At 36.9% G+C, this 12,588-nt stretch overlaps 1 protein-coding gene across 1 annotated transcript; it reads right to left on the bottom strand.

The window, feature by feature from the left end:
* Positions 1-346: 346 nt before the first annotated feature.
* LOC148999332 (uncharacterized) lies at positions 347-12,066 on the bottom strand. Its single transcript, XM_089141281.1, is given in 11 exon segments — positions 347-783; positions 1,188-1,278; positions 1,407-1,482; positions 1,615-1,687; positions 4,219-4,311; positions 6,812-6,868; positions 9,042-9,107; positions 9,109-9,129; positions 11,479-11,553; positions 11,698-11,960; positions 12,042-12,066. Coding segments are annotated over 10 exon segments (723 nt in total). The 5' UTR covers positions 11,749-11,960; positions 12,042-12,066; the 3' UTR covers positions 347-663.
* Between the last annotated feature and the right edge of the window lie 522 nt (positions 12,067-12,588).

Raw genomic sequence — 12,588 nt, forward strand, 5'->3', positions numbered from 1 at the left:
CCAGAGGGTTGTGTCAACAATGAAAAAGATTTGTTGAGTCTAGCAATTATACAAATTTGTAATTGAATTTGTTTGGGGTGAGAAAGGAAAATAGCCACGTAGTCCAAAGTCCAGGGCTCGTTCCTCAAAAGAGTGTTTGTGCAAATCGTTTCCTGGACCTCAAAAGAATGGTCGAGTTTAGAACCACAAACAAGCCGAACCATAGAATATACTCTCTGAAACCTAAATCACCCTATGTTATTGCTGAAGTTAACAGTGTTAGAAGAGACTGGAAGGTATTAGGGATCCAGAATTGAAACATCAGTAAGAACCAAATCACCAGTCATAGATCAGATGCCACCAAATCAAATTAAATTATTACTATAATTTTACTACATTGAAGAAATTAAATTACAGTGAAGAACACCAGAATCTGTGACCCTAAGATTGACTTCGGCTGTAAACTAGACAACCATGTGTAGCATAAAAGTAAAAGATACAAATATAAATAATGGGAAAGATTAACTTGAGCAACACCAAAATGCAAAATTGCATGAACTGTGAGGTCAAACGAGTGTACAAACCCAGATGCCACGAGGACACCAGTGATCAACTCCATAGAAGTCTGGGACAGGAGTTGTGAGAGGAACCAAGAGGGGGGAAAAACTTGCTGTAGACCTGGCACTACTGGAATTTCTGTAGTAGTTTTTCCACCATGATTTTTTGTTTCGTGCCACTGAGAGACTCTGAATTCATGATTGCATTTGCAACTAGGATTACAGTGGAATCAGAGTCAGCATTCACCTGAATTCCAAAACAAAGATATGACTAAGCAATTCATCCCAAAAAAAAAAAGATATGACCAAGCATATTACATTATTAATTAGCAATCACAGGGTTAGAAACAGGATAACTTTCAAATTCATGTGGTGGCTTGGGGCGTCAACCATTTCACATGAAAAAAATAAGGGGAATTGCCTCATAAAGAGATCAAGAATTCATCAAGATCTCAGTGATATCTCTCTTTTTTATTTCTGAGATTCTGAGATGAGACGTCCTCTCTACCTTGGTAATTCCTTAGTATCGGGCTAAGGTGTTGTGGAGTGGAAACAAAGTCTTATGGATGTGAATCAAGAGTATGACATCATCAAATTGCGAAGCTGTACCAATTTAATTCAATCTGATTAAACACAAAAAAAGAACCTTACCCAAACACGGCCATTTAACCCAACAGCTATCTCAAATGCTAGCTTCTTGCCAAGAGCCTCAAGAACAGGACATGTTGGAGAGCTGAGAAGCCTGATTATGTCCAAAAGAAATAGTGTCATATAAATTTTTCATAGAGAAACCACCCAGCTTAATTCCAATAAAAAATCTTAACTGTACATGTTGAGAGGAAAAATTTTGTAATTTTAATGAGAAATTACATTCGTGAAAGGCCAGTTGATGTTTCAAACATGTACCCATCCTTCAGGAGGCCAAATTCTGCTGCTTTACCACTAGCTATTGCACACAAAAGTCGAGAGATAATTAGATTTATGAGCATAACTTATCAGGCCTGTATCCTAACTAACGTTTTTTGTAACATACAGTAATGCACACATAAAGACTAAAAGCTAAACAAAAATACAGTACCATCAGTGCATGAAAGCTCAGGATTCATGCCAGCAGTAGCATTGACCACACGTACATAAAGCAATGAACCTATCTGCAAAACAAAGTGAATAGAAACTTGGTTAGCAGATTGAGACACTGAGTGGTCTATTACACCTTTGAGTTGGAATATAGAAATTTGTGAACTCCAGGGAACAGATGAAATGCGTAAGAATCAAGGTTCACAAGACACGAGTGACAATCAAAAGAACATTTCCAACAAAGATACCCTCAACTGCAAGGACATTAAATACTCTTCATCCAGGATCTAATCAGTTTGTCAGTCCTAATCTAATCAAGAGTCAACTAGTTGAGTTTGGCCAATCTTGGCAAAGCTAGGGAATAAACAAGAAATATCTATGAATACATCCTGTTGCTAATGAGTGAGCAATTTAAAATGAAATGCACATGCATCCAGATTAAAACCCTTGATACTCAAAACAATGTCCAGAGGTCCTAGTGATCATGTCTGAATGTTTCTTTATAGAAAAGTAGGCCTAGAACATTCTCTAGTTTTCAAGTTGTAACCAGTAGAAACAAAAATACCTATGGAGTAATAATCATGGTAGTCACGGTGGCAAGGCAATCCAAGTTGGTGGTCAGGCACTTAGGTCAGACCAAGGCACCCAACACAACCATCTTATTTGGACAAAAATTATGGTAACTCCACATCCACATGCCTGATCACAGAACCATAGCTATATTTTCTTCTCCCAAAACCCCATCTCTCCCCCCCCCCCCCCTTCTTCTTTCTTCTTCTTCTCCTCTTTGTTTTATTCCCACTTTGCATCCCTTTACCACTGTCACACACAAGGTGAGCTGTAGCCTTAGGCATTCCAGGGCACTTTCCAAGACAACACCTTGGCAATTATGGTGTTATGGCTAGCACACTCAAATTAGCCTACAAGTAGGCAACATGTTCACTGTTAACACCAAACAAACTTACTAATGAGTCTTTCAAAATTTCCTCCAGATATAAGAGTCAAGTGCCTTTTTTCATTTCTATTCATTTTTATTTGTTATGAAGCTCAGGAAGACCAAGAGCAGGCAACTATGCAGCATTTAATCAGAGCACTAAATACTCAATCCACTGCCCCAGAAAAGTAAGCTGTCTTATGCCCGTGTTGCCAAAATTCACTTGTCATTGCCTCCTTTTCTCTTGTTCAAGGTCCACAGTTATGCCCCTTGCTGCTGTTTGTTGAAAAGAATCAGCTAAGTATTTTGATCAACTACTCAGCATCTGCGGTTAAGAATTGCTGTAGGACCTACCATTTATACCAGACGTGTAGCTGCAACATTTGGAAGATCATACCCCTTTCTCATAACTCCATCCCACAAGCCATGTTGGGTAAATTGGTCTTCCATCGATCTCACATTCCCTTTCAGTCATTCCATCATTCCACCCATTTAACATTCCCTCTCATCCAATCTATCATTCTACCCATCTCACAATCCCTTCCATTCAATCCATCATTCCACCCATCTCACATTCCCTCTCATTCAATCCATCATTCCACCCAACTCACATTCCCTCTCATACAATCCAATATTTTATTCATTTATCACCCTGTTCCTCATTACAGATAAACATTCTACTTCCAGTCCACCTCCATAACTGTGCATCCAAGAATCACTTTAATCTCTAATTTACAGCATAGTTTTACGACTCTCACCTCCATAAGGCTTTCAATGAATCCAAGTTTGGAGCCAACTGGTAGGCTGGTCTGCCATACAGCACATAGTTTCTATTTTCCACAACTAATTGGTGAGTTGTGCCATATCTTCCAATCCAATTGTTGGAACCAAATGGAACTGGCAGCAGTTCTGAGCTCCACTCGAACCAAGCCTGATTGAAATTTTGGTGACTGGTTTTTTCCAGACCTCAAGTCACAAATTTCTATTCTAGTCTGTTATTCTGTTTTGTGGGTTAACAGAGGCTATGTCATCCTTGATCTTAGCTTTTTACAATTTATTTTCAGGTGGGTGACCACAGATTTCAATTAGTCCCATTCTGTTTAGCAATTTTCTCAGTTAATATGAAGAGCGGACAACAAGATTAGAGTCCCATCTTCAAATGAAACAGCTTAACAGTGGACAGTCACTGGGTCTGTAAAGCCTTGTATGCTCCTAAATTTGTCAAACTTTTTTGGTGGAAAGCTTACATCGCATTGCAGCGGCTTTGGGTTCTGTCAACAGAATCAGGAAATTAATGATCCCATGCCGCTGTGAGTTCCAGAAGTACTAAGCAGGTTCAACTAGACAACGAGATTCCATTTGCTTTCTTTCTTCCCACTCGTTGTTCCTCTATTTTATTTAATAAAATCCTAGTTGCAGATCATTCAACTTCTACAGCATACTATAAACCTAGTTAGTTTTCTCTACCAAAAAATAAATAAGCTGTTTAGCTTCCAAAAGCTTTACAAATCCAATCCCACCAATCACCCAATGGAAGACATTAATGGTAATAGAATATTTTCTTACCATTAAGGAGATTAATGGGACCAAGCCAGCCTAATATAATATAATACACTAGACTAGACTCCCTGATTGATGAATTAAAAGATTCAAGATCATGCAAAACCATACCTCAAACTTGGGTATATTTCTCCTAGTTCCTCCTTCAAAAGCAAGCACAGGAAGAAATGCCAATGCAGGTCCCTTGATGTCCACCAGAAAGTTCTGTCCATGAAACAAATACAGATCATGCATTTAATCAAAATGCATTTAAAGAAAGGAATGCCAGTTGCTTTCAGGCAAAACAATAAAAAAGGGACATTATAAAAGGGGAAGAAAAGAGGAGTTCAGCTTTTTCTTTTCCTTTAAGATAGTAATTAGTTGCAGGCAAACAGAGTCAAAGTAATAAAAACAGAACCAAACAAGATGCATAAACTGATTTAGAGGGTAGATAAGTCAAAATTCTCAACTCAAATAACCGCCACAACATGGACTTATACACCTTTTAAGTGCCCTTCTTTTTCTTTTTTCTTTTTTGGAGGTTCAGAAATCACAGCAAAATAATAATTATTTAAATAAACAAACAAAAAAGAGAGAACCAAAATTTCTCCTGCCTTCTTGTTTAGTCTCTTTTCTATTTAAACAGAATATTTCCACAGATTAGAAGTCAACATCACATTGTGTTGCTGACTATCTGTTAATTAATTATCACATTAATGCCATTTTCCAAGGAATCTGCGGTTATCAAAGAAAGAAGATAATGTGATTAATGAATCTAGAAACCCAAGGTAGTTATAACACATTTAACCTGAGACTACTATCAAGAACCACACACTACAAGATTGCATAGTCACCTTGATTCCCAGAAGACAGGTTATCTCCACCAGTTAGATGCATTAGGCCTTTGATGCGGGAGCATCTCAAATTCAAGGATTTTGAGCAACTGCATAGGTTATTTTTTCATCTATATTTCAGTCAGTTTTTGGAGGCCCAAAACGTCTCCAAGTGGCATGGTTCAATTTCTTTCTTAGGGTAGCACAAAAGGAATTACTAAAGAAGCAATTGGTATCTGAATATATACATTTTGTCACCAGTGAGGCAGTGACAATCAAAAGTAGTCTAAGAACTAGAAAAAGTTAAGTTATTGGAAGGTTAACTTTCTCCTTTTCTCTAAACTCCTGGAGCAAAAATGCACAGTACCTCGAGTCTCAACTAGTAACTAATAACAAATTATCATTCTACCAAAAAACAAAGGACAAAAAAGAGCTAATAGCACTAATTTTCTGAAACGATTTGGTACGCTACAGTTTTATATGGTTGTTTCTGATTTCAGTATAAGATTTTGGTAATTGAAACCCTTACCAATGCCATTAAAAGGCAATGTGACTATTAAAGATCTAACATCGAAGAATATTCAATAGAAGGACAGCCTCCAGAAAAAACTTGATTTTTGTGTTAAGCCATGGTATCCAATCCTATTTTAACATATAAATCGGCAATACATTATGGCTCTCTTGGGCTAAAATTTATTGGTTTAAGCAAGTTTTGATATTCCTACAATATTGTTCAACTGAAGATGGGAGCAATATGGAGGTTGAAGAGGGAGAAAAACAAGGTTTTGGTCAAACTTTTTGTAGTTTTACCATTTTACCCCAGCTTAAGTAGTAATTCTGCACAAAATCATTAATGGTACCCATATAAACAAAATTAACAGCTTATGGTGATAAATCATGAACAGTCCTTGATCTACTTATGAGTTTATGTTTAAATCGATCTATTTTAATCAGAAACAGGGATCATTAATCATGCCAAATACATGCTACTTGGCCTGCTTTTATTGGTTTAGGCAAGTTTTGATATTCCTACAATATTGTTCAAGTGAAGATGGGAGCAATACGGAGGTTGAAGAGGGAGAAAAACAAGGTTTTGGTCAAACTTTGTGTAGTTTTACACATTTTACCACTACATCAGTAGTAATTCTAAATCAACGTTCATTTTCAAATGATATCCCTATAATAAACAAAATTAACAGTTTATGATGATAAATCATGAACAGCCCTTGATCTACTTATGAGTTTATGTTTAAATCGATCTATTTTAATCAGAAACAGGGATCATTAATCATAACAAATACATCTACTTATGCTCTTAAAGGTTAAATAATCACAAAATTTAAACTGTACCAAAGAGAGCCTAAGATATAAGAAAAAAGTTCATTGATGCATCAGACATGATCATTTGCTAGGATTTGTACTCAAATCATTGAATGTCTCTTTTTTTCATTATAAAATGTTCTTCCTTTTAGTGCTGATGCATTATACATGTCATACGACACTTATTTCTGTTGTTTTTTGCTCCAAAAGTGAATTTCCATGTGTATTCTTTAATCATTTCCATGAGTTTTTGCACTGTTTGATAGGTATCTCCAATATGATATGAAGCAATACAATAGGATGACCCCATTGTCAAAGGCTTCTGCACCAGCAGAGTCGGGGTGTGGGGGGGGGGTGCTTTCAGTTTTCCCAACCCCAGCAATTTCTGCTAGGAGGCTGGTTCAATACCTTGACCTCAAGCTACATCTATGGTCCACTGACCACATACAATATGTCTCTTTAAATCACCCGAATTCATATAATACACAATACCGGTACTTCAATCTATTCCTACTAACAGCCAGAACATAACAACACCAAGGTTACATTTAAGTGCATATAAAGATGCTAACCTCTGCCTTAGAATCAACAACAATACCAAGAACTGTATCCTCCACAGACGGTACATACTGCACAAGACAAAATAGAGCATCACAAGGATTAGAGAAACAAATAGAAGCAATGAGAATTACAAGACATCACTTGAGAATAATACCAGATCATTTGTCAATGGGTATACCCCTGCCCCAAAACCCACCCCAGATAATAAAGATATAATATCTAAAACTGTACTGTTAATATATAATATACCCAAACAGATGGATCATGATTTAAAGTATTAAAAGAAATAAAAATTACAGAAATAAAAAAATAAATAAAAATAAAAATTTAGTGATCATACCAATTATGCTTATAAAACAATCTGTGTAACCATATATGGATAGAAAAACCTAACTGAATTAGCATTACATGCAAGCTCCTAACAGAAATGACTTGATGAAGTAACCCCTTATCTCGACTGGAGGTGCATCGAAGTGGTGTACCTCTCTACAACACCCACCTCCCCAGACATAAGACTACACAGAGGGTAGTGCTCTTGGGAAGACAAGAGTATCACTAAGTGACTATTACAATAAGGAAAAAAGGGTGAAGCTGGTGCCAAAGGCTTCCATACAAGCAGAGTCTTTTTTTTTTTTTTTTTTTTTTTGGGGGGGGGGGGGGGGGGAGGTTCCTATGCAGCCTTATCCCAACAATTTTTGCTGGGAGGCTGTTTCAATACCTTGACCTCAAACTCCAAATATAGCATTAAGTTACACAGAAAAAGAGATTGAGTCCATGCTCTTCCTCTGTGACTATTAATAATTCTTATTCTTGCATGAAATATTAAGAATTCCAAAAAAGGATCCACTAGATGATGCTAATCCTACCCTTTTTTTTTGGACAAGTTAAAAATTCATTAACCAAAGGAAAGTGGGGGGAAGGAAAGGATACAAGCGAAGTAGCTAACTAAAGGCAGAGCCCAGCCAAGCCAAAAGGTAAACAACAGAAGGCACCAAGCCTTGCAACAAAGCTACAAGTGCAAGTAGCAAAGGGAATACATAGAAACACTGCAAGGAGGCCCATTTTTTCAACCTACCCTTTTTCTTCTTCTTCCTGACCCTGTATTTTTACCAACCATCAGCAAATGTTTCCACCACTATAAAACAAATGCAAGAACTGAATCAAACCCAAAGGTTGTGACCAATTAATGGAACACACAACTGGAAATTAGAGTTGAATTCACTAATGAGGGAGAAGGAAAGGGTGTGGGGGGTTGACCGGGGGGGGGGGGGGATTCTGTCTCTTCAGGCCTAACTGATGCAAGAAAATACACAAAAAGGAATGCAGAGAACAGGATAACCAGTAATTATCTACAAGTAAAGCTCTTCTACATCTTATCTCTAACTAAACTGAGGCCTTTCCACATGATGAACCACTGACAATAATAACTAGAGAAGTAGTTCTTGTAAATGAAGAAAATAAGAGGTAAACAAAAAAATCAACTCTCTCTTTTTCAGCTCAGAGAAAATAAATTATTTCAATATAATACATCAAAGAGACAGAGAACCACATTTCCATCCTATAGCAACCATCAAAGCAGTTGCACGGCTAACATTTGTTGAAGAACTACTTCTATGATCCTAAGACTCAAACACCAACTAAAAACAGAGAAGCCAACCACAATTAAACTTCCAAATCTTACTAAACAATTCTAAAATTAAGAAACTTCTATTGCTAAAGATAGAAAAATGAATAGATAAATGGTAAATTTCAAGCTTCCTACAGCACAAAAAAGGCAGATGGTTTCCCACACTGCCAGCATTGGAAGGAACTGCATACCGCACCAATTAGGGGGAAGGGAATCAGCCTACTTTTTCAAAATAAATGAAAATAAAAAAAACATGGTGCAAGAAAATGCACAGTGACAAATCTTTTGCCCTCTACAAAATTCAAATTTACCATGAATGGAATTCCAAATATATACTGTAGTGAACTAACAAATTACGGTGAAAGGAATTCCAAATATATAATGTAGGATATAGGATCCCTATGTCTCCTGCATTACCAAATCTATCCCCAGTTACATTTTTTAATGTTTCATAATATGAGTAAGGTAAAGCAGTCATCTCATGACAATTGGTGCAACACTGAGTATGAAATTGTCATACTTGCACTGATAAAGAGTACCTTGACCAAAAAAAAAAAAGAAGAAGAAGAAGAAAAAAAAGATCTTCCTTATAAAATAGTAAGGAGTACACTCACTCTCTTCTGGGAGCTTTCAACCCAGTATTTGTTTGGCTTTGAGAACTTCAGCTTCCCAGCCTTTAATAACAGAAATAGCATCACCATCCTGTACATTGTTGTACCCATGACAAATGTCAAATATGCTATATATCAATTCAGAGACAAAAGAAAGGGAGTATGAATTATGAAAGCAGGTATGATACAAAAGCAACCAATTTTCTCTCACATATGATGAAAACGAAAGCCAAAAAAAATTCTTGACATCAACAACAATAACCATAACCTTATTCCAACTTAGTGGGGTTGGTTACATGGATCCTATAAAGGTAATAATGTTAACAGAAGTAAACAGCAAGTACCACAAGTAATAGCATTAACAGAAGTAAACAGCAAGCAGCATTCCTAAAACATCCCTCCACAAGGAGTTGGCTACAAAGGTCCTTGTCCTCCAAACACTTTATGTGCAGTCATACCAACATCGGGTCCTACCATATGCATATCTTTTCTGACTGCTTCTGCAATAGTAATTTTAAGCCTACACTTACCTATTTAGCTCCATAAAACTTAATATGGTCACTCTTCCCTACTGGTGCATTATAGGTCTCCAGAGGACATGACCATACCACCTCAGGCATCCCTCATAAAGCCTCTCCTCCTTCAGTTCTAACACAATCATTCCTTACTTTATCTCTCATGGTCTTAACGCACATCCTCATCTATGCAAGTTTTGGCATCAGCAGAACAAAAAATAGAATAGAAAACTATAAAACCAGCAACATAGATTTCTTGAGAATTCAGATGAGGGATTATCTAAATAAACCACAGCAGACCATAAATATATGTTGATGGCAGTAAATAAGAAGCACTTGAGTTGTGAACCTTTTACAACCAAATCACGGTCTTCCTATCACCTAAGAGAAAAGAAAACTTGTGAAAGAAAAGAAAGTAGATGAAGCATGCGCCAACCAATATTTCTATTAGCCTACACAGCCAAATTAGTATGACAGGATTATTCTTTGTCCCAATTTTTTCAACACAAACGAGCGAGCAGCCATGACTATAGAACATGATTTCTTTTTTAAGGAAATCATGAAAACAGGGTTATCATTTAGTGTGCTGTTTAAATCCAGATATGACACTGTGTACCACACAGTATAGGTGTTGAGTGCAGCATTGAGCAAAAAATGAGACAAAGAATTGGCCCAATCCTAGTCTATCCCTTCTTAGACCCAGTGAAAGCAGGGCATGCATTGGGTATAGTGCTATCAAAGAAAAGGAAAAACAATAAAACATAAATAAAAGGAACAAGCAGTCATTAGATCGTAGCCACCAATACTAAAAACAAACCTCATACAATCCTGCATTGCTAGAGTCTGCCATGGAGCCATTAGCTCTTGGCCATCAAATGACAATGATGAGCATGGATTGCACAAACATCTACACCTCCTAGTAAGTGTGCCAGTCTCCAGGTTCTTCTTCACTCTAAGACAATTTTACCCTTCAGAGTGTCCTAACTGTGAAGCATAAATGGTGAAACCCATGAATGATTGTTCCAAATTCCACCATATTTGAACACCCTGTTGCTAATCATCCCTAAGAAAACCATCAATATCCTACCGACATGATCACAAAACAACCATCCAATTCCAGCAGACCCTTGATTTCCAATGCCCTACAATCTAAAGCAATTTTAAAAGTCCTGAAATGAAGAGATTTACTCATGTCTACCCATCTCCACATGAACCTGGCTCCAAACATCTAACCTCCCCCCCCCCTCCTCCTCCTCCCCCCCCCCACCCAAGAAACAATAAAGAAAGAGTGTATTCTTTTATTGATCAGATTTGTGTACAAAAATAAATTTAAATACTGCACACTACTCTGAGCAGGTCAAGAGAGGTACTTACAGAGTTACAGTATTTATCTTTCCAACCAACCAACACAAATGTGAGGTTACTGAACACAAAACAAACTAGAAGGACGTCAAAAGAAACAGTCTAGAAGAAATATTTCAGTGGAATTTTGCTGCTAACCCATTTACTAGTTAAGAGATTCAACTCAACTAAGTCATCTTCCTACTAGATGGTGGCTGCACCGATTCTGTATGCATTCTCTATAACAGTGGAGAACAAGTATACTCGTTACAGTACATCAAACTGGTTTTTTAAAGAATGGGGCTCATATAGACTTCAACATTACTATTTGTCAAAATTATCTTTTGGGTTAGGTTAGAGTTCTTCAATTTCTAACTTTTGCAAAAGGGAAACAGAAACACACAGATTTCTACAGTAAGAGTAAAAAATCCCGCCTTTGCACAAAGTATTCTAAAAGTTCAATCATAGAAAGCCTCACAGGATCAACGGCAGCTCTATCACAATAAACCTAAGCTCTGCCATATAGGCGCGCAAGGAAAAGGCGAACATGTAAACAAGCAAGATAACGGTACAACAGCACATACCTGACGCAGTCCTCCGCCCAATTTAATGGTTTGATCAGCCATCTTTGAGAGGTCTAGAACCACGTCTCCAGGGACCTAAATTAATGGTACTAGCGTCAGAAGTTACAAAAACAAAGCAGAAGCAGAAAAGTTACAAAAACAAAACAGAACTCATGGAAGACAACGTTCATGTAATTTCAGGGTTCGCTGAAAGCCTTCCGCAACAGAGGAGATACTCACAACCAACTGATCAATAAAGCTGCGAGGAGAAATTGAGGGTTTCATGTCCATGTCTGCTTGCAAGACACGCTCACGGTCCCCTGAAGAGCTATCAACTGAAAAGTGTATGCGACTGTACTATGTTTTAGTTGTTCTTTCGAATTCAATATAGGAAGTCGGAGAAGCTGCTCCCTCTCCTTGTAGGAATGGGAGTGTGACCATGAGAGAATGCCACGAACAAAACCAAGCCGCGGGTAAGGCAGATCAGAACCAGAACTGAAAGTCTGAAACTAAGCAACCGAAAAGCGTCAAGAGGGAAAAAATCGTCAACTCTGAACATAAACCAAACCGATAAGATGTCTCACCAAAAATTGGACGCGACCCTACAAGGGCTTCAGAGTCTCTGTAACATTGACCATCGCAGCAAAAAAACCAAAATATCAAATGTAAATTCATAAAAAAAAATAAAAGTATCATAAGTAAACTAAAAATAAAATTCATAGAAATATAAGATGATTTAAATTCATACAATACCATAAAATAGTCAATAAGTTGATAGTATTGCTTTAAACATAAATAAATTCATACTTTATAATTCTATATTGATTTCTAAAAGTCTCTCATTTACTTGATGATGGAAATTGAAAACCTCTCTCATTACAATGGTGATGGAAATTGAAAATCCCTTACATTGATATCATTATTCAATAAAAAAAAATCTTATTCAAAACTTTGTTAACAAGTAAATCAACGATAATTTAGTATTGATATTTTTTTCTTAGTTAAAGAAAATTATATTTTAGTTACAAACATAACTATCTGTGCTTAATAATTTTTTTTCCCTTCTTCTTTTTCTCCTGAAATATCACTTTGGAGGCAAAAGAAAGATGTCAATATTCATGATGAAAAGTT

Source organism: Hakea prostrata, unplaced genomic scaffold, assembly GCF_041222555.1.
Source record: "Hakea prostrata isolate BN-2017 unplaced genomic scaffold, UWA_Hpros_2 contig_15, whole genome shotgun sequence".
NCBI lineage: Eukaryota > Viridiplantae > Streptophyta > Magnoliopsida > Proteales > Proteaceae > Hakea > Hakea prostrata.